Source organism: Gossypium hirsutum, chromosome D09 (assembly GCF_007990345.1).
Source record: "Gossypium hirsutum isolate 1008001.06 chromosome D09, Gossypium_hirsutum_v2.1, whole genome shotgun sequence".
NCBI lineage: Eukaryota > Viridiplantae > Streptophyta > Magnoliopsida > Malvales > Malvaceae > Gossypium > Gossypium hirsutum.
This window is the reverse complement of record NC_053445.1, coordinates 43,048,144-43,071,636: the sequence shown is the minus strand read 5'-3', so window position 1 is coordinate 43,071,636 and position 23,493 is coordinate 43,048,144. Positions and strand designations below refer to the sequence as shown.

The 23,493-nt window shown below is 30.3% G+C and overlaps 3 protein-coding genes across 3 annotated transcripts; 1 reads left to right on the top strand and 2 right to left on the bottom strand.

Moving 5' to 3' along the window:
- Positions 1–89: 89 nt before the first annotated feature.
- On the bottom strand, positions 90–8,920 carry LOC107891196 (uncharacterized). Its single transcript, XM_041100229.1, has 5 exons — positions 8,830–8,920; positions 3,518–3,574; positions 2,542–2,633; positions 2,378–2,446; positions 90–1,563 (listed from the first exon to the last, which is right to left on the bottom strand). The coding sequence occupies exons 1-5, from the start codon at positions 8,918–8,920 to the stop codon at positions 1,303–1,305; spliced, it is 570 nt and encodes a 189-aa protein (XP_040956163.1). The 3' UTR covers positions 90–1,302.
- LOC121220773 (nuclear transcription factor Y subunit A-2-like) lies at positions 477–1,141 on the bottom strand. The gene is made up of 2 exons (XM_041100230.1): positions 1,118–1,141; positions 477–824 (listed from the first exon to the last, which is right to left on the bottom strand). The coding sequence occupies exons 1-2, from the start codon at positions 1,139–1,141 to the stop codon at positions 477–479; spliced, it is 372 nt and encodes a 123-aa protein (XP_040956164.1).
- Positions 8,708–9,795, top strand: LOC107892878 (RING-H2 finger protein ATL70). Its single transcript, XM_016817907.2, has one exon. It carries the CDS (start codon positions 8,927–8,929, stop codon positions 9,434–9,436), a length of 510 nt encoding a protein of 169 aa, XP_016673396.1. The 5' UTR covers positions 8,708–8,926; the 3' UTR covers positions 9,437–9,795.
- The last annotated feature ends 13,698 nt before the right edge of the window (positions 9,796–23,493 follow it).

Here is a 23,493-nt window from a genome sequence, read left to right as displayed (position 1 = left end):
CTTAGATGTGTGTCTTGTGGTTTGAGCATAAGAAACCGATATGAAAACTATCCTATAAACTACTTGAGAAGAACCAATGGGAAAAGGCAGGTAAAAACATACTAAAATACATTATTATTTCAGCACAAAGAAGTAGATAACACGATTTAGAAACAACCAGAATTCTACATATTTTAGGATTGCAAGCACATGACCTTTAGCTACTTTCAAATTTATAGTGGATCAATGGAAACACCCCAGTTTATGGTCGGTCTGATCCATCAACCCCATTTCGTACATATTATGGTTCAAGCATCTTCTGACTTCCATCAAACCCCATACAGCAGAGTTACAGGGAAATTTTGAAGAAGAGCTTAGTTGAGATGAGCCAAGAATGATTTGCCTAGCAACCGAAACCTATTGAGATTGGTTGCCTGCAGGGGGAAGTGGGTTGGTTGGTGTTTCAACTGATAACCAACCCACTAGTCCCGTTGGCATCAAACTTTGAGGTTGCAACAGTTATCTATTGTTGCAACCCACTTGCTGGGCATAACAGTGCCACGCCTATCGTCCATCATCAATGGGAATGAGTGGACAGACAGCCCAAGATGATTGATTGATAAGTGCTCAAGATCTCCCCTGGAGTTCATGCTTATCACCTCTGACCTTGAAAGAATTGAGCCTCCTCCATTTGATTCCTCAAAACTTTGTGAACCTGTAGGATGACAAACTTGCCCTCCAGCAGCTTTCTTCATCTCCATCACCTCTTTATCACTGTTTAAACTTTTTTTATTCAAGAAACGGCGGCGCATTGCATGCAGATGGCGAGAGTAGTGCACATATGGCTGTGGAACAAAAGCAGAGCTTAGAGATATTTCTGGGATAGTTAGTAAGAGACTGGCAATGCGAGAATCTCATTCAAAACATCGAGCTAGGTTAAATTTAAAAGAATAGAAAGAAAAAAGAAATAAAAAACCTATAAACATCATGGATATGTTTACCATTAGACATTGTAGATAAGATGTCAAATTCAATTATCAGAATATTAGCTAAGGTACTGGCATGCATAAAAAGGCTCCTCATTTCACCTTCTCAAGCTCAAATCATACCATGCATGTTACCACGACAGAAAGATAACCTCTCCAAGATTACTGGAAACCATCAATATCTCTCAGACCAAAAAGCATTTGACGTATAAAATTGGTCAAACTTAAAGATCTCTAGTCCGGTCCATTTCGGTCAATCTTTAGCCAACTTAGAGATTTCCAGAAATGCATTTGATTGAGGTGATCAATTCATGGTTATATCCATAAGGTAAACATTTCAATGTAAATGACAAACTTCAAAATCACAGGCATCTAATCGAGGCAGGAAGCAAGACCTTTCTTCTAACCTGTCTGCATAAAGCTTTAGAAAAGTTTTCCCAAATAAAAGATACGGTAAATTCAGAAACCAAAGGAAGGGATGATAAAGCACAGCCTTTGCACGAGATTGCCGACGCCTAATGATTCCATTGTACTGCTTGGCATTTACATATATAGGTCCATCCTCTGTTGCCAAGTTCAATGGCAGCATAACACGACCCTATATCATTATGAATTACATGAATCAGTAGGAGGAGTGGATGAACTATGCAAGCCAAGCATGAGACAATAAATCATTTTCGAGTGCTATTTTGATCATGAAATACAGTCAACAAGAAAGCCAGGAATTCTCATAATGTTGCTTCCCAGTTTTCACTTAGGCAATTACGTAATTCTGGAGTTTATTATGCTTCTCCCTTTTGCAATAAGAGCAAGTCAGCTAATTCTGTTTCAATATATATGCATTTACATGTTTGGCACAGGCTAAAACTTGTTATTGTCACCTCGGTACTTCTTTAGGAATTCATATTCCAACAGTCCTGACATATATATTCTACTTAGGTGCACCAAACAAACATAATAGGTGATTTGGTGCTCTCAACCATACAGCATCCAACCTTAAGTTTCTGATTGATACTTACTGGAGTGTGATAACAGATTGACTGGAAACAAAAATGAATGAAGGTAAAGTTTTCATATGCTTGACAGGTAAGATCGGAGATTTCTAGATACAACAAACTGCTACTGAATGGAAGAAGTACAATGAGATTTAGATATAATAAATATTTAACCTTGAACTTGTCGCAAATTAGAAAATTTTGGTGCTCATAATTAAACTACGAATATGGAAAAAGATAAGTTTGTATAGTGTAAAACGGTTGCTTGTCATATACCAATTTACACAGGTCAACAAGAATATAATAGATTCGGTACCATAAAGTAAGAAGGACAACATTTGCTTCATATTCATGATGATATGCTTATGTCGGTATGAATACAGAGAGCTTGAAAGGTAGAGATAATAGAAGACTAACCGAAACTTGAGGTCCATAAGTTGAGAAAACTCCATAGCATTGATCCATGTAAGGATATTTTGCACAAGCCTGCAATTGGAGTTCACAATGAGCTTCAGGTTATTAACTATGGTAGCAAATAGAAATGAATCGGCATAAAGAAGGAAGTTTGAGAGGAATATTACCAAAGGCTGGCCAAATCCTAGTTGAAAGCGAGCACAGTGCTCTGAAGGAGCTGATTGCACAGAAATGGCTGCCTGAGGTTTTTGTCCATCCCCTGAAATGGGAAACCAGTTGGGAGGTTAGCAATAGTGAATGCATTAATAAATTGCATTATACCAAAATGTCCACATCTCATGGCTAGGTATAATAATTGTTTTGCTCTTCTCTACCACACAAACCAACCACCTAAGTTACACTGTCAAGCAAATCATAAAATTTGTAGATACTATATACAGGGTGCATTGAATGAAGAATAAAAAATCCTGCAGCAGGTTGCATAAAGAAGGAACTCTATTACTATATAATCACTTGGGCATTCGTTGTTATGGAAGGTAAATGTATCAAACATTCAAGTATAATAACAAACGATGCAGCAAACTGCAGTTTCAATCCTACAGGTTAGTTCCTGGTACAGCTAAACATTTCAACCTGCAGTTTGATAACAATCCATGCATAAACTTTCGACTTCGAAGCTAATCAACCTAACAATTTAAAGTTTCAACCTTGGTATTTACTATTTTAATAATAATCCTGGCATTTCATCAATAACTGGAATTTAAAGAAAATTTGTAGAAATTCCTCATAGATAGATAGCATTTTTGTATAAACTAAAATTTGTCAATCCTGGTAGTACCTTCGATTTTAATTCCAATTCTGCATTACCTGATTCAAACAAAAGTTTTTCAAAGTGAAAAGTGAAATTTATAAACTCATTTCATGATGCTTTAAGTTGGGTTTTCCATTGAGTTTCCAATATCTAAGGCATAGGTGCAATCCAATGGTACTTATATAAACAATGATTCAAGTTGTATGAGATTGTAAATAATAGAAAATAATGAAGGAGAAAATCACTAATATAATAGAAAAGAAAGTGATAAACATAAGAGATGAGAATAACATAGAATAAAGTGAAGTAAGCAGGATGTCCTAGCTGAGTACCTGTGTCTCCAGTATCTACCAATTCACTCCTCCGATACTCCACCAAGTAGTGGCCGACTATGGAATTTCAAGTTAGGAAGATCAAACTGAAATAACATCATTCAAGAAAATAAAAAAGAAAATTGAGCCTTTAAGGCTTTATAGTTACACGGTATTAACTATTAACTTAATCATTTTACTTAAAAATTTATAAATTTATTACATAAATGTTATCATCCGCATTATATGTATGCCAAAGATTGTCAAAATGAGTAAACAAGAATAGTTATACAAAAACATAAACCATATTAATTCTTTGAGTAATACTTTTGCATATTAGATGAATTTAGGATGTCTAATAAGATATTTGACTTTTGAAATCGTATCAACAGTTATTTATTTATAATTTAGGGTGCATTTGGCTACAAAATACTTGTAATAATATGATTATGGAGATGTAGTAGTACTTAACATATCACTGATTCACTTTACTGGAATATAAAATTTTACTATTTGGTTAATAAAATTTAAAATTACTTAAAAGCAATTTTACTAAATTATTCATAATTATAAATAAATAAATATAAAAAGTTTTATTAAAATGTTTTGGTGTCAGATCTTTGGAGGATGATTGGACTAAGTTTGGCAATGTAAGCAGTTGTTTGAATTCGTTGGATTAGTAGATGTTATAACATGGAAGCTCACAAGCTTGCCAAATATTCAAAGTTTTATGCCCAATTTGTAATTTGGAACTCTTTGTTGGATTGTATTTTGGCTTGACAGTAATAAAATTGATTTTTTTTTTCTAAAAGAAAAAAAAAACAATGCTTGAAAATAGAGAAAAAAAAAGGACTAAGAAAAAATTACTTAGAATAATTAAAAAATAAAGGTAAAGTAATAAAAAAATAGATTCCATATGACCCAATGTGGAAAGAAATCCAAGAAAATAGATTCCATTTGAAGAGTCACATACATATATTTCGAACGTAGTGAAGAGATATAGCCGCTTTGGTCACTGATGTCCCCACAATCATATACTTTTTAATGATTCTTATTTAAACATCTCAAAATTTCAACTGCTTCCTGCAATATAAGACATGTAACTAAAATATATAAAAATGGAATTAAGAACAATCATCACTAGAAAAGCACAAAAATGCTAAGGATGAATAAATTTTGATATGGAAAATATGCAAGGAAAAATCCTATTAAAAAATTTCTAAAAATAAAACAACAGGCTCCACCACGGCCTATTCATCAACAGTGACGGCGAAAAATCTCAAACAAAATGAACGCCAAAAACAAAGATGAAATGGGATAATAGGAAAGAAAGCAGAAGCTGGGTTGGAGCAAAGCTAACGAGGGATGATCGGATAGAAGATTATGATAATGAAAAAATTAATGAAGACAGAGGCAGAGAGAAGTGGTTGTTTAGTGGATGTGGGTGGAATTAATGTTTAAAAGAAGCTTGCACAATCCAACCAAACCATATTTCTCCCTCCCTCACTTTCCGATTCCAAGCTTGGGAGACGACCTCATTTTCCTGTTCCACTCATTCTATAGTCCAAAATAAGGAGCCTTGGATTCCTTCGTGACAAGAAAATGACCATTTTTTGTACTGTTTTTTTTTTTTTACTGCTACCCCCCTTTTATAGCAAAAACTATTACTGATTATTCTTTTCTTAAAATTCAGATTCCTTTATGATAAGTTATAAGAATTTTTATTTAATATGTAATAATATATGAATTTTGATTTATACAATTTCATATATTAAATATTGGGTAAACACACTTTAATAATTTTCAATTTAGGCATTGAATTTGTTCTTGTTTTAGTTAGTGTACAGAAAGCTTTTTTTTCCTAATTGGTATAATAACACATTTAGTCTTTAATATTTATATATTTTTATCAATTTGGTCCTTAAATATCCTAATCAAAGTTTTCAACTTTTCAAACAGAGGTATTTCATATCTATTAATTGTTTTATTTATGGTAAAATTTATCCAATTTGATACATAACCCTTTTTATTTATATTTTTAAGAAGTTAGTGTTAGAAATTAACTAAACACCACTAAAAATAATAGAAAATACAAATTTTAAAAATATAATATATATATAATAAAATTATGGATAAATTTAGACACTAAAAAAATTTACAATTTAAGTATTCATATTATATTCGATCATTTTCATCACTCCGATTAATTGTGGAACGAAAATCTAGCATGCCAAACGGAATTCTGACATAAAATTTCCATGCTTTTGTTTTTAAACCAAAACGGACAAAATTTAAACACATAGGAATTTGACATTTATAACTCAAAAAGGACTTGTTGTAAATTTATGAGAATGCTGGTTATATGAAAATAGAGCAGAATGTTAACTGAATATATGTCTTATATGAGAAATGAAATAATATACAGAATACGAAAATAAAGTGGGAGTGAAATTAATAAAAGGTTAGGGTTAAACCTTCCAATTATACTAATTCCTGATCATCTATAAATTGCATCAAATAGAAATGTTATGTTAAGGATTTAAATCATGATCTCAGTTAATTTTGTTAAATAATTTTTCACTCTAATGTTAATTAACATTTATTCATGTCATAAAATTTTAAAGTTCACCCATTACTTGGTACAGGGAAAAAATGGGATTAGTATTTAATTATTAAAAGTAAAAATGTTAAATGATGGGTAAGTAATAAGTTTAGAGTAAGGCATGATATCCATAGAGAATGAAAAATGAAATTCTGAGAAAAGTATCCGTCAAAATCAAGTTGAAAGACCAAAATGTTAAGAAAGTTATAATGATTCTTAAGTAACAATGTACAAGCATTATATTGGTAAAAGACGTTTTATCACTAAGTTCTTATGAGCTTATATGAGTTTATATTTTTTTTGTTTCAGGCTGATTATGAGTATGCACCAAGAGGAATGATGCTAGGATTACACCAAAGGAAATGGCGTATCGCGGTATTATGCATACAGAACGAGCTTGGTGACGCATCCAAAGGCTGATTTGTTTGAGAATTTCACATTTTGGGGTGTTTGTAATAGATTAGTATTTCTAATTAAATAACGTTTTAATTTGATCACCTTGTGTCATAATTGTATTTACTTCTTGATAGAAGTTTTGTAATAAAGTTGCAGTTTATTGAAATTTGTATAAGTAGTTTAGGTTTTGTCTACTTAAGCATGGTAACACCCAAGATTCGGATCCGGTTAAACGGATCAAGTTTGTGGTGTTACACTTACCTTAATAGTTAATATGCAACAAATATGTATGTGTATGTTTATAAATAGAATAATCTTGAATCATAAAAGTACAAACCGAAGCTTTCATCACTTGTTTCAACTTTCATTTTCCCCTTCTCTCGCGATGACTCGGCATCGTCTTTAGCTACGTTTGATAATTCGATATAGAAACAACATCAATTTACATCCAATTAACATTCAAATGCATAGTTAGACATATTTTTCATTTTATTCAATTGAGTCCATATATCTAGGATACTTGTATTTTTCAATATCTAAAATTGGATAAAATTAACGCTACAAAATTGTCTCGTGAGGAATACATAATAAAGATTTCATATATGGCTTGATCAAGCCTGCCTTACTTGTGATCATAATGGGTTAAGCTATGTGGTTAGTGTTACAATTTAGAATTCTATAGTACATGAAACTAAATTACAATTTTAGTATGAAATTAGAACACTTCCAACCCAACCAAGCTTTAAACCCATTAAATTATAGGACCAATGGCAAGTTTCACTAATTTTTTGTAGCACCACAGATTTTCTTTTCCTCTTTTTTGGATCAATATAGTCAGGTCACATATCCCACTATTTAAAGAATTCTATCAGATTGGGATATTTTGTTATTGCAAATTGCATTGTATCAAAAAAACAATTCTAAGTTGGGAACTGATTCATATGCTAAAACTGGATATAGAATGCATGTAGTGAAGGTTGAAGATTAGCCTATTCATACAAATGCCAGCCATATTCCAGAGAATATGAACTCAACTTTGATATATGATTACAGTGAGAGTTAGCTGAAACCAGCCTAGCCTACCACTTGGATTTGCAGCTTGTCTTATCTATGTTTATTGACATTCAAATTTCAAGTGGAATACAGAGGCAATGATTCCATGCCTAATAATTTATGGTAGGAGAGAACTGGGCTAACAACCATCCATTTCAATTTCCTTACTGTGAGAGTGAAAATGGGAATTCACAAATCATACTTTTAATTGCAATCATATATGTTTTCGTTATAGATGCATCTTATTTGGGTCATTATGATTATTGGAGTTTTTTTTTTTTTACTTATACGAGAAAATAAATCTATATGCATACCATTTATGATGGTGAACCTACAGCAAATTATCAATTTCAATTACGATAAATAGAATTAAAACAATAATTTTATGGTTTATGTTTGATGTTTATAATTGTACTTTCTAATAATATTATCTCTAAAATTTAAAACAAGAGTACAACGTGACTTACAAAAAAGAAACATTATAAGAAAAAAAATTTCACAACGGTTATTCTATTAAATAATGAAAGAAAAGGAATTTATTATAATTTTTTTAATTATATATTTTTTATAAAATATTTTATATAAAAGATTAAAAAAAGTATTTTAAACTTATTTTTTTTATTTTTCTTTCCTAACTCTCTCTAAATTAGGGTAAATAAAAATAGAGTATTTTGATTTAAAAAAATCTCATGTTTAAAATTCGTATTTGTCTTTTGCAACAATGTTGCTTCTGAAGTTAACTTGTATCTGTGCATTGTCATTATACCAGTAGTTAAACTATAATTTTTGTCCTTTTCAAAAAAATTATAGTTGAATATAGTTTTTTTTTTAATATAAAATTTATGGCGTAGACCACAGCGAAAAATTTTAATTTTACTTAGGAGTTAGGACCCATGACACAAAATTCCCACTTCACTGTTTCTTTTCTTCTCCCTTCAGTCGCATCCTGTGGGTTGTTTTGGCATTAAAATAACATAGCAGTAATCAGCAACTTCTTTTGCAAAAAGATTATAGATATGTTTCGTTGGAAGAAAATGGAGACGTTAACTCAAATCCAACGATCCTAAACCACAAGGATATTATATATATACCTTACAACCTCAACTGTTGACTAATGAATTCACATGTATGTATGTATGTATGCATGCATATCCTTTTCTTTACTTAAACAATAAGTACAGCTTCCCTTAATTAAAACTCCACCAGTTTTTCCCTCTCTCTCTCTCTCTCTCTCATGGCTACCGTTGACTTTTTAAAACTTTGAAAAACTATCTCTAATAACCCATTTCCTTGGCCACATCCATGGCTGACCAAACCCGTCCTTTCATCTCTCCATTCCCTTTTCTGCTTGTCTTCTCCTTCCATTCTTCCATTGGATCATGAACTCCACGTCCGATGCTAATGATGGACTTCTCGGATCCAACAACATTGGTGGGTTTGGATATGGCATCGGAGTTTCTGTTGGAATCCTCCTGCTTATCACCACCATCACCTTGGCTTCCTACTTCTGCACCCGGACTCAACCGCCGCAGGGAGCACCGGCCAGGAGGACCAGACAAGAGCCTAATATTGATCCCGACAGCTTAGTTGTCGATGTAGGCCTCGATGAGGAAACCATAAAGAGCTACCCGAAGCTGCTTTACTCCGAGGCGAAGCTCCAGAAGAAAGATTCTACAGCTTCATGTTGTTCCATATGCTTGGCGGATTACAAGAGCAGTGACATGCTTAGGCTGCTGCCTGACTGCAACCATCTTTTCCATCTCAAGTGTGTAGACCCTTGGTTGCGGTTGAACCCAACATGTCCGGTTTGCCGGACATCTCCCATCCCAACGCCCTTGTCCACGCCTCTTGCTGAGGTGGTTCCATTGTCAACCAGACAAGGTGGTTGATGTCAAGAAAAACTGTTGTTTCTACATATTTGCTCACTTCTCTCATCTCAGTCATTATAATTCAGTCAATGTAAAATTGTTACTCGATCCACAAGACGAGATCTTTCCATAGTAAAAGGTATTCATTTTTCTGCTTCTTTTCTGTGTGGATTTGGCATTGTAATTCAGATGATTTTGTTATTGATACAAATGCAAGATAGTTGTAGGAATTATCAGTGTAGGACGAAACCTCAGTGGCTGATGTTTGTTTGTAAATTGCGTGCCAAGGAGAATCTTTCTAGAATGTGAAAAAGACAAGATCTGTATTTTGTTTCAGATCTTAATCTGATGACGAACAGAAATTAAACCAAGTTCTATAACACTGTCCTTTAAAACCTCAATTCTCCCAATCCAAGTAGCAGAAGTTTGGAGAGAATGGATTACTGGTTTGTCTGCAACTGGGGAATTCTATAACAGCTAAATTACAGATCCCAAAAATTCGAGTTAAAATGTTCTTTCTTTTTCCATCTTATATTAGGTAGCTTGTGTTGATTAGATTACATAACGCATAAAGAATTTTTTGTCCCTCTCAAATCACCTTAAAAAAAGATATAACTTCATGTTTTTTTATTGTTGACATATAGTATTTAATTAATATTTTAAATTTTAAAAATTTAAAAAGTTATAAAAAAAATTAAAAATTAAAAATCATTAAAATTATTAAAAGGTAAACTTATAAAAAAGTACAAAACTAAACTTGACATGTGATGCCATGTGGCACATCAACAAAATTAATAAATATTAACATTTTTATCTATTTTAAGGTGATTTGTTAAAATAAAAAAATTAATAAAAATTAAACTAATTTTTTTATAAAATTATAATGTTAAAAAAATCATGATCCCTTAAATCAACCGGATCTAACTTAAATTGAACAACAATTTGGGGTTTGTATGTGATGAGCGGCAATTTCTAGTTTTGTTGAAGCATGTTCAGTCTTGAGAAATTAAGGTATACTCATCAGCTCGCATTTATGCCTTCAAATTGCTTTTCCTTTTTTTTTGTTCTTCAAAGACTAGTTGCTTTTATTTATTAATGTCTTTTTCAATAAGGAAAAGGGTTGTGACATACTTGATGTGAACAAAAAGTTAAAACAAAAGCAACTCATTTTCCCTACATCCATATCTAGTTGGCTGGTAGTCTTGTTTTTAGTTCACGTCATCTTTGGTTTTTTTCTTTTACTTAATTGCAATAAATATGTCGGTACAAATTTAGAGTGGTTATTTCATTTAACTTTTATAAATTTAAATATTTTAATTGCTATTCGAGTTAGTAAATATTTTATTAAAAAATATTTATATTAACTCTTAAATATTAATAACGGAATAATATTTGTTATATTATCAGTGAAATTTTTGTACTTTACATGAAAATTAAGGGTTGACAAATACTTAAAAGTGACACATAATAATTTTTTAAAGTTACTTGTGAAATAAAATAATATACTATCAGTACATCAAATAGTATAATAATTTTAATTCACTTTACTTTTACACATAAAAGATTCGAATTCAAGTAATAAATATCTAAATTTATTTTTTTAAAATAATAGATTTGAATTTAAATATTTGATTATTTACTATACTTTTAAATTTTATTTAAAAAATTGTTTTTATAATTTTTAAAGGTAGATATCTAATAAATTCGAATATTTAAAAATATTTTTATTTATTTATATTTAAATATTGGAGAAAATTTGCCAATTCCCTCCTACATTTTTTGGATTAAAGGCTTTTTAGTTACTGTTTTCGATGTTTTAAAAATTAAATAAATGGTAGAATTGATTTAATTATCAACTCAACAATATTTAACAATTAAAAATTTATTAAATTAATAAAAAAATTTAAAATTTATAAATTGATATAAACGAATCGACTTCCTTTTTTAAAATTTTTTTTATCAATTATCAGTGATTTACTTAAAAACTGGTTCAAATCACTGATCAGATTCCAATAACACTGTTTTTTTTTTCAATTTGAATCATTTTTTTTTTAAATGCCTTCCCGTAAACTTTGAAATTGAGTGTGTTTCCTGGCTCCGTACCTGTCCACTGTCGCCCTAATCATAATATCTTTTTATCCATCAAAAGATATTATTGAGCGAAAAAAAAGAAAGCGTTAAACTAGAATATAAAAAATTGAAGATCATTTCTGATTTTTTTTCCCCTCCTCTACTTAATGCTTGAGGCAACATACGGCTTCCAGATAAGTAGTTGTTTGCAAGCTCGGTGCACATGTATTAATATATATTATAAGATAAATGTGTAGTTAACTTTTTGAATGAGTTTAACAAAAGTAATATGCTTAAGTTTATTTATGAAATATAAAAAAGAAATTAAAAATACGAGTCATTTAATCAAGTCGCAAGAGATAACTCTCAAATTAACACCAAAATAATGAAAAGAAAACCCATGTGCACTAACATTACAGGGAGTGTTCAACTAAATTGGATATGCATGTATCCAAAATTTTAATACAAATCTCGTCATGTTTACTATTTTGAACGTTAACTAGTGTTGGACCTACATCATTAAATATATTATATTCTAACATTCATCTTGGACCTTCAACGTCGGCTTTTGTCATTGCATCTTTAAATTACTAGAACAACGGAAGTTTTAATGCATAAGAAAAAGAAGAATTGTCCAAAAGTCAGTGATGACGTAACATGCCAAAAAGAGTTTTAGAAAGGAATGCCCTCAACTCTCAACCACTCCATTATAAAAAATATATTTTTTTTAAACATTTAAATATTTTCGTTATAATTATTTTAGTTACTTCCGTGAACATTTTAAACGAAATTTTAACATTGTATTTTCTACGTAATAACAATAAAATCCATATCATTATAATTTATTTAAAAAATTATCATTTTTGTCCCCAAATTTTTAATTTAATGTAAAAAAGGTATAACCCTAAAAAATTTGAGACATTTGTTAGGGGTGGAGTGGTTTTCTTAAAAGATCTACCCGCTTTTCAGTTCTTTCATTTGTTCTTGTCTACACTATTTGCTGCAAACGGTGTATTCCCCCTGCAAAATTTCCCAACAAATATATCCATCAATGAATATTTTCCATCTTTACTAACTAATTAGTATTCACGTTTCACAGATAAACACAAATTAATGAACTTTTAAAAAAAACGAATAATAAACAATTAACCCGTACATGAAAATATCAGAATTATGAAGCGTTTTGCGACAAAGAGAGCAGGCATCAAGATAGTGCACCTCATATTGATCCGCTTGACCAGAGTAATAATATCAACCCGATATGATTCAGTGCTATTGATTTCCAACGAAACAACACAAAGCAAAAGCAATAAAGAGTGGCTGTGCCTGTGAAGGGGGAAAGAGTAATTGAAGCTTGGACACCAGTACCTTCAATGCCCCAAGTTTTGCCTCCACTCCATAGAAGGCCACTTGGTAGCCCAAATAAAAACAGAAGAAAGGGTGCCCAAAACTCCACTCCTAGCAAATGTCCCAAATCTTTGAGAGCTATACCTCATTTAAATCAAATTAAAAGTTTAGGGATTAAAATTTTAACTTTTTAATGAATTACACTGGCATGAATTTTATTGCTTATTAGGTGGAAAGTTATAATTTAAAAGAAAAAAAATGTCATATTAGTTTTCCATTTGAGATTTCCGGTAGTGATTAAAATAATCGAACTATATAATATGAATACTTAAATTGCAAATTTTTATTTTCAATATCTAAAATGAAAATTTTTATAGTTGGACGATTATCTATATAATTTACCCTAAATTTTAAACCAAAGATAATACTAGTTTTTTACTTTTTGGCCCCTCGGTTACTTGGGTGTTTATTTATTATAATAATATTTAATTTGTTATTTTTAATATTTTATTAAAAACTTTGTTGTTAATCTCATATTAAAAATAAAATTATATTTATTTAATAATTAAATAAAAATCATTAAAAAATCTTAAATACAGTTAAAAATAATAAATAAATTAATCATATAATAATTAAACAAAAACAATTAAAAATATACTTTATAATATTTTTCACAAATATGATAAATTTTTTTGAAGATATATAGTATGATCATTTCTTTTGCTACAAGTTAACACCGAAATTTATCAATTCTACTATTTAAGCTTCTGAGTGAGTTGGTACTACTCTTAATTCAATCACTAATTTAATCAAAAATTACAAAAATGTCATTTTATAATTAAAATAACTTAATTATTCAAGGGTATTTTAATCTTTTATTAAGAAAACTAAAAAAAAATATGCATATGGGGGGTTTGAACCCAAACCAATTGAGTTAGTAAAATATTTAATTTACCATTCAACTAAAGTTCTATTACAATATTTTTATACATTTTAATTTCATCATACACACTTTATTACTTCTATCAATTGTATATATTAATAATGTATTTTATTGAGTTGGTGCCACAAATTAATTTGGTACGTACAGACTCAAGATTAATGACAACACAATGATAAACAATTTAATCTATTTTTTTAATTTAAATATCGTACATGTTTCATGTGTTATTATTATAGTTTCAAAACATACATTTCATTATTTATTGCATGTTATTTTAAACACACTTTGATGTCTTATATTTGTGGTTTCCACACGTATACGTGTGTGATAGAATTTCTAATAAATATAAAGTTGTTATATAAAAATATTGAACATTTATAAGAAAATAAAACTTGTTATTTTTCATGTATTCATAATATTTTTCACAAAAAATTGAACGAAAAATTTTCTATAAACACGTTTAAAATGTGAAAAGATATGTTGAGGGGCTAACTCCTTTGAGAAAATTTTTCGAAAAATCGTTCATTTGGCAATTGATCAATCCCTCTACAACTAAAGGTATTATCATTATATCAAGATTTTGTCCCCCACCTCAACCGAGAGCCGTGTACGGTTCATGGAAAAAGGTGCCTCCCTTTGTGGTGATACGAGGATACAACCTATGAGACTCAAGGAAAAAGTGTCAATATAGGGTGTGATATTAGAACTCTAAGTTATAGTCTATTGATCGGGTGTTAAGAATAGCCTAGGTTCAAATAATTGTTGTACCAAAAAAATAGGGTGTGATAATAGTTATGCAGAGCACTTGATCACACGATAACTCAAACCACTTATCTGCAACTATGGTGTCATATCGCCTAAGTGGTGACCTATACGTCATAAGCCAATGGTTCAAACCCCACGAAAGGCGAGATGCTCAATACGTTCCCTTGGTGAGTGGTCGTACGATCCATTTTCTTAAGGCACTTTCCCTCCGTGAACTAATCCGCTAACAACTGACTCTCGATAGAGATAAAAGACAAAATCCCAACATAACCTGAAGGCAATATTAATCATTATTGGAGTACCTAACCAACTATCCAATAAATGACGCTTTAAAATTTTCTCCCAAGGAATTCACCCTATTAACTTGATTAAAATAAATATGTTAATGAACTACTTCCAAAATAAAATACATATAAGAACTGAATGAAATGTGCCTAAGAAAAAACTATATTAAAAATTCGTAAGCAAAATTTAAACATAAGAAAAGAATAAAATCTATTACTATAGCATTAGTTCCTGTCACATCTCCACATGAAATGATAGTTTCAATTTTTTACTTGTAAATTAAATATAAGAAACAGATGATTTGGACTAATTTCTATAAAAATATATCAAAACTGTTATTTTAAAAAAAATTATAAATACTATTATCACAAGCATATACAAGGGTAGGCACGAGCATCTCCTCATACGGTGAGGTTGAATTTTGACTTCCAAAAAATTTAATAATTTCATTTAGATCCCTTTTAGTATTCCTATTATCTTTGGTAGGATATTATTTTCTCTATATCTTTTAATCAAGAGTTAGCTATAAATTATTTATAATTGGTAATTTTTAATTACTCACATGATTTGTTTGTAGGAAAAAGCTATTATTTTTTAACCAAAAAAAAAACTCCGACCCATTCGGTATTTTCGGTTTTGATTTAATCAATTGGGATAATTTGGTCAGTTTTGACCTCAGTTTAATCGGTTAATTTGGTTGGTTATTAGTTTTTAAATCTCGAAACTAACCCAACCAAATAATCAATTTATTTTATATTATTTTTAAATTATTTTAAATATGTTTATATTTTATAATATATAATAGATAAATAACCATATAAACCCAACCCAATAACCCAAGGTCGGTTAATCAAAAAACTGATCAAACAAGTTGAATCAAAGTCAGTTCGACTTGGTCGGTTTTCTCAACTAAATTTTGGTTGAGCCAATTTTCTCATGTTAAAGTTGGTTAAATCAGTTCAGAAAAAAAAAACCCCCGAATGAACCGCCCGATTAAGTTGATTGCACTCCTCTACTTGTTTGTGGCAAAAAGTAGGGGTTAACATTCAACCAAATCGAGTGAAAAAAATCGAGTTTGTCAAATTGATAAGTCTTATTTTATCTTCCTAACTCGATTTGAAAATTTTTTTAATCGAGTAAAATTGTTTGAATTGAATTAAAAAAATTAAGCATGTCAAATTAAAATCATTTTACAATATAACTAATTCCATGTCATAGAGCACAAGATTCGAAACCATATATATTTGAAAACTCTCTCAAAGCAAAATAAGAGGGAAAAAAAAAAGATACTTTAATATGATAAACATAAGTCGGGTAATTTACTTGTTTAGGTTCTCAAAATTATTGTTTTAGAAATTTTGCTAAATTTTTTAAATATATTCTTTAGAATGTTTTTAAAATTTTTTATAATTTAAAAAAATAAAAATTTGGAATTTTTATAAATATTTTGAATTTTTGGAAATTATTTTGATTTTTTAGAATTTTTGTTGAGAGGATCAATTTGCTCATTTTTCAAAATTGACAAGGATCAAAGGGGTATGCACACCAATATGTTATTCAAATTGTAAATTTTGACTTGATTTGAACATGAAAAACTGAAATACTTATTTGAGTTTACTTGAAAAATCGAATAACTCGAATAACTTGATTCTATTAACTCGAAATTTAAAAAAAGTTTGATTTTTCGAGTCGAATCAAATTTTTCTCAGTCCCAGCAAAAAGTTTTTTTTTTGCTTGTTTTGAAAAGGTTTTATTTTTGTTACGAGAGTTTTTACTTATCCTTTTTATTTTAAGTTTGTATTAATTATTCTTTATTTTATGTCCAACTATTTTAACACATATTTATTAAATAAGCTTTTTGCTCTTATCATTACACTAATAATCAAATGTAGCATAAATGCATTACTTTAACACTTTAAAAACCTACAATTTTATCTCAATCTATTATAAAATTCCTAGCTTCATTCTAAACTATTATCGGGAACATTAATGCTACATTTGGTTTGAGTATTATTTTTTCCACATGTTTTAATTATTGGTTAATTATAAACTAATCATAGTTAATAATTTTTAATTGATCACATGACGTGTTTGTGGCAAAGAGAAGGAAAATTTTTCACTTATTTTGAAGAGTTCTTATTTTTTACAAGAGATTTTAATCATAAATTTTTTTTTACCCATATCATTACACTAACAATCGAACATAGTATAAAATTTATATTAGAGTAAAAAAGGTTTTTAAGAAGTAAATACCCAAGATATCCAAGCTCAAAGCAATTGTATATATGTAACAGCCCGTTTTCAGTGAAATCAGAATAGTGATTTTGGGACAACAAATCCGAAGTTGAAAAATTTATTTTAATATTATTTTGTGATCTACAATATGATAGTATTATAGTATAAAAATTTTGTTAATAAATTTTAATGTTTACATTCAATTTGATGAAAAGGACTAAGTCGCGTAAGGTGCGAAAGTTGTGTTCCATTAGCTAAAGGTATTAAATAGCTATAGAACTTAAAACTGGAGGTCCTTATATGATAATTAGACCATTAAATGAGTTAGTGGATGTCCATGGCTTGGTAATTGAGTAATTTTTAAAGTTAGGTAAGAGTAAATTTGTAAATAGGTAAAAAAGTGACAAAATAAACAAAAGAAAATAAGGCTATCATCTTTATTGTCCATCTTCAACCAAAAATTACAGAAAAAAGAAGCCATGGGAGCTTGAGAAATTCGGTTAAACAATCCCTTGCATGTAAGTGCGTTTTTGTTTCGTTTTTAATGATTTTTATGTTTTCAGAATTGTTGTAGCTTAACCTAGCTAGCCCGAGGATCAATTTGCAAAACTATTGAATTATTTGAGTTTTGCCATTGATGAATAAGTTAGGGTTTTGAAGTTTAATGGAAGACAATGAATCCTTATTATTAGATAAACAACTTTTGTTAAGTGATTTTTTATAAAATTGTGATTTAGGAATTAAATTGAGAAATGTGATAAATTGTGTGGTAAAAGTGTGAATATGTGAAATATATGGGCTGCTATAAGCATGTTTAATTTTTGGCTAGGCTTAGGTAGGGATAAAATTGAATAAATTTCATTTTTCGAGCCTAGGGACTACATTACAAAGAATTAAAATTATAGGGGCAAAATGACAATTTTGCCAAACCGTGATTTTTGACTAAATTGATTAGAATGAAGTTTAAATTATTAAATTTGATTATATAGATCAAGAAAAACAACGTATGGAATTGGATCGGGGAAAAGATAAAGTGTTAGATTAATCAATCGTTTTTCTCTATGCAAGTTTGAGGTAAGTTCGTGTAATTAAATTGCGTATTTATATGCTTTAGTTGAAATATATGTATGTGGATGGTGTAATTACTATGTATAATTATCCAGCGCATAACTGACGACGTATGAGGAATACCGAGCCCCGTTTGAACCTTAAGAATTCATAGGATACAAATGACATGTCATTAGGGTTACCGATTCCAGCTCGTATGAGCTTACCGTTATTCAGCTCAAAGGAGCTTATTATTATTCAACTCGGAGGAGTTTACCGTTAATAGCTCGTATGAGCATACATGTATAGGAATTGATAGATTACAGTTCAGTACACCTCGTGTGTACTACCCGCGTATCTAACGATATTCTAAGGGCTTCAACGGGCACAATTCTGTTACGAATTTATATGAGTTCGATATGAACTAGTACATGTATTTACATTAATTACATGGTATAGATGTTACATGGTATTTACATGAATTACATGGTATAGATGTTACATGTACATGGAAATTTAAATAATTGTTGAACTCATACATGATTTTCGGTTTTATATGAATACATGGCTAACTTGGTTGATAATTATGTGTTAGGCCTTTGGGTCAAGTTGAGTTGTGATATGCCTTGTTTTACTTAAATTGTGGTTAAATGGGTATGAGAAGAATGAAATATCAGCAAATGCTTCAATTAGAATTGCTATGAAAGTATAGAAAGGTATGACCTTTTGGATGATTGAAATATGTTTAGCCATATGCTTGAATTATGAATGCACATAAGTAGTGTGTACTTATGTCATGATGTTTTGAGATAAATTGGCTAGTTATTGTGATAATTAAAATTGAGAGGTTATTGTTGTTTAGGTTAAGGCCAAGATACGTTGGATTGACTTAACTGGATTACGCTTATAAATTGAAGTGGTAAACTTTATTTTTGAGTTACAAACTTACTAAGCATTACATGCTTACTTTGTGTTAATTTCATTGTGTACTTAGATATCGGAAGCACGTTCGATAATTTTGGTTATAATGGCATGTATAGGTTATTTTGGCTAATGATAGCCTACACGTTTTGTTATGTTTTTAGCCATTTGCATTGGCTAGTGTTTTGGTATATTTTGCTATGTATGTATAAATGACCTTATCATGTTTGATGTGTGGCTTGGTAGGGTTAATATGTATTATAATTTGGAGTGATTTAGTGCTTGTTGTGGAAAGCACATGTGTGAAATGATGATAGATTTTTGAATGGTTTGTATTGGTGTTTTTGGTGTACAAGTTATAAGTGACTTATATGACCATTTGATGCTAGAGATCAAATACATAAATAGTACTAAATGCTATGTTTTGATTTATGTAAGTTTTAGTACAAAAATGTATTTAAGCTAGTCAAACAATTGGATAAATTGAATGTTTAGTTTATATGTTATAAGTGGTCATTTGAGGTGCCTAAGAGCATATTGGTTGTATGTGATGATATTGCATGATTTAAGCATGATTTTGGTTCATATGGAAATTGATGTGTTAGGTTGGTACCAAATTTGGGTGAGAAATATGGCTTGGAAAATGACTTATTTTTGTCCACATGGGCAGAGACAAGGACGTGTGTCTCAGCCGTGTGTGGCACACGGCCAAGTGACACGGCTGTGTGTCCTCTGTAATTTCTAAAGGAAGCAAGTCATTAGTTGCACACGGCCTAGCACACAGGCGTGTCGCTTGGTCATGCGGCACAAGTCAGTACACTCTCCAGTTTTCACACGGCCTAGCACACGGGCGTGTGAGGTTATTTTGAAGGGCACACGGCCTGGCACACGGGCGTGTGACCCAAGTCAATGTGTTACACAGGTACTGACACAGGATGGGACACGACCGTGTATCCCTATTTCGAATGCCCACACGGCCTGAGACACGGGCGTGTCTCTTGGCCATGTTAGACACACGGCCTGGCCACACAGGTGTGTGTCCCCTGCACTTTGAAAAATTTCAATGTTTTTTGAAAAATTCCTTAAGTACTTAGTTTAGTCCCGAACTATTTTTAATGTTTATTTTGGGCCTCGATGGCTCATATTAGGGACTATATGTTTGATTGTGATTGGTTTTGATTTTGAATGTGAGATGAAAATGAAATGTCTGATTGTTTGGTCTGTTAGTCCGATAATGCTCCGTAACCCTGTTTCGGCATCGGATTCGGGTTAAGGGTGTTACAATATATGTTCATGTTGGTGTTACGAGACTAAAACTTTATTCTTGCAATCCATACAACATTAGGCGGTTCCTTCACTTCAAATACGCCTAAGTCAGCCTAACTTCTGAAATTGAGAATTCTCTTGGAACTCTTTAAGGCACCAACGCAAAGCGGAAGCAACTCAATAAAAGAACTCGAAAGAAGAGATAAGCCACATTAAAGCAAAAATAGAAGAGTTTGAGTGAATGCTCTCAAAGAATTCTATTACTCAAGAATGAAGTGTATACAATGAGAAGTAGAGGCCTCTATTCAGAGTTGAGCTTTCCTAAATTCGGTACATATTAAAGTACATCAATGGTCAAGATTAAAAGTAATCTACAAAATAAATCACTAAGATTTATAGAATCAAATCTTCTAAGATTGCATATCTTCGAAGACTACTTCCTATACTTGGCATGCTTTGTAGATGAACTTTCAATCTCTCTAAGCAGCAGGTTTATCCTGTTGGGCGATGTCACCCTTCGCGAACAAGATGAATCATTCAAATGTGCCATGATTGCGGGTTTCCTTGTGCAACCCATGACACTGGCATGACGTTGGATCAACTTATTTAAAATGTACTTTCAATTTATTCTCAATGTTTAATTTTAGGGTAAATTATCTAGTTACTCATCATATTATTAGTGAGTTTATGTTTTAGTAACCAAATTATAAAAATATTCATTTTCGTCATTATCGTTATCATTTGTTTCTGTTTTGGTTACCTTTCGTTAACAGAAATGATGACCTAACCTTTTTTAATTGGCATAATTACATATGTAGTCCTCAACACTTACACATTCTATCAATTTAATCCTAGTTCTAATTAATTCAAAAAATTTAACCCTCTATGTTTACAAATTTCATCATTGTAACATGTGAAGGCAAAGGCTGCATAATTATCCATCTTTAGACCTTTGAATTTAGACATATTTTTTGACCATTTGAAAGAAAGCTTCTTGACAACAATGTTTAATGGAAAGGGCCATGACTATAACATAAAAAAAAAAAGAGCATAGCAATTTCCTTTTAAAAGACTTTCTCCACAAACAATTATGATCACTAGTTTAATTGCACTATCTAATTATTATAAATCACTAATTTAATTATTAACTTAAATACTAAAATATATTTTTTATAATAATAATAATTAGATAGTTATTTGATATACATGAGATAGAGTTTTTTAAGCAGGGTTAAGAGATTGATAAGTACCCTTAATTGATATTTAAAAAAAACTAATATTCATCCTCACTTGTGTAGCACATTTATTGTTTTAAAATAAAAAATATATATATAGCATATAAAATATTTCATATAAATAATATATAATATATAATATATAAAATAAATAATATTTTATAAGTTAAAAAGTTGCAAAAGGAAGAGAAGAGAATAAAGTTACAAAAGAGTGAATTGATTTGGGGGTTTTCCTTGTAGGTGATGAAAATTGAGGGAGAAAAAGAATGAATGATTACGATTAAGGTAGGGTGTAACACCCCTAACCCGTATCCTTCTCCAGAATAGAGTTATAGAGCATTATCGGAGTTTACAAATTAATTTTCAGACATTTCATTTCATCAAGCATTCATATTTATGACCAATTAAAATCAAAACATTTATGAGCTAACATTAACTAATTTAACTTATACAAGTCATTATAACCAGAACCAAATCATCCAAAATTACCAATAGAACCAATGGATAATGTGATATATCTCCAACAAGCTTCCAACCCAGTCGAGCTTCCGATAATCATTTAAATGCATCAAATAATTATACATATTACCAATAATAATTCGATTCCAATAATAAAACACACACATGTATATAATATTCATTACCAAATAGCATTCACTTCAATTAAAATTATATAGAATATAGCTCATACGAGCTCACCGGACTAAATTGCAAAAATACCAAAATTCAGGGACATTTTGGAAATTTTCTATTTTTCTCATATTTCCACCCAATATTGTTCTAAATTTCATTCAATTTTGTAATTTAGATAAATAACCAATCCATTTCATGCAATTTGGTCACTTTTTGACATTTTTACAAATTTACCCTTAAAATTTCACATTTGTTCAATTTAGTCCCTGGACCTAAAACATGTAAAAAAACTCATGCTAGTTAAATAATCATATATTTTCCTCCTCCTCCTCTCCATTCCACATCCTTAATGTATATAACATGCTTATAGGTAACATTATCTATAATTTCACCATTTACTTATATAAATTCATTCAAAGTTGTCCACTTGAGTTGTAGTCACTAAATTATTTATATCTTGAGATACAGAACTCAAAATTAAGACTGAAACTAGACTCACATATGTTTACCATAAAATTTTCAAAATTTTTGGCATAGCCAATAAGTACAGTTTATTCTTTAAAGTCATCCCTATTCTGCTGTCTAACAGTTCCGACCCTTCTTCACTAAAAATTAATTATCTCCTCGCACAGAATTCTAATGATGTTTCTGTTTATTTCTATTGAAAATATACTCATTAAGGATTTAAACATATAAATTTAAGCCTCTAATTATTTTTCTCCAATTTTTGATGATTTTCCAAAGTAAGTACAGGGGAACCCCAAATAATTCTGACCTTGTCTCACAAAATTTATTATATCTCATGATTTACAATTCTATTGCTTACACCGTTTCTTCTATAAGAAACTAGACTCAATAATATTTAATTTCATATTTTATTAATCCTCTAATTATATTTCCACAATTTATGGTTATTTTTCAAAGTTAACCTACTGCTACTGTCCAAAACTGTTTTAGTGCAAAATATTGATTACTAAGTTTATAACACTCTTATTTTCCTTCTCTACACTATTTCTCATCACTTTCTCTTATTTTCTCTTCACTAACATATCAAGAACATAAAACCTTATATAATAAAACCCTACATTAACATCAATTTCATACTTTTCAATAATATCAAACTCAAAAATATATTGAAATCTTGATGTTCTTACCTTGCTCAATTGATTTCAATCTTTAACTTGATTTTCTCTCTCCTCCAGCCTCTATTTCTTGAATCTAACTTGATATTCTAGCTGCCCATAGTCTCCTTGTTATCTTTCTCTCTTGATGGATATGGAAATTCTTTTGATTTTTAAGTGAAAATGGTAATTTTTTTGAAGGAAGGATCA

Coding starts and splice junctions, on each gene's coding strand:
- LOC121220773 (XM_041100230.1), bottom strand. CDS start 1,141: ATGGTTTCCAGTAATCTTGGAGAG. Junction 825..1,117: donor TTTCCAGTAATCTTGGAGAG/GTTATCTTTCTG, acceptor TTTGTTCCACAG/CCATATGTGCACTACTCTCG.
- LOC107891196 (XM_041100229.1), bottom strand. CDS start 8,920: ATGGAAGAATGGAAGGAGAAGACAAGCAGAAAAGGGAATGGAGAGATG. Junction 2,634..3,517: donor GGTAGATACTGGAGACACAG/GTACTCAGCTAG, acceptor TTCCCATTTCAG/GGGATGGACAAAAACCTCAG. Junction 2,447..2,541: donor TAGGATTTGGCCAGCCTTTG/GTAATATTCCTC, acceptor CTCCAATTGCAG/GCTTGTGCAAAATATCCTTA.
- LOC107892878 (XM_016817907.2), top strand. CDS start 8,927: ATGAACTCCACGTCCGATGCTAATGATGGACTTCTCGGATCCAACAAC.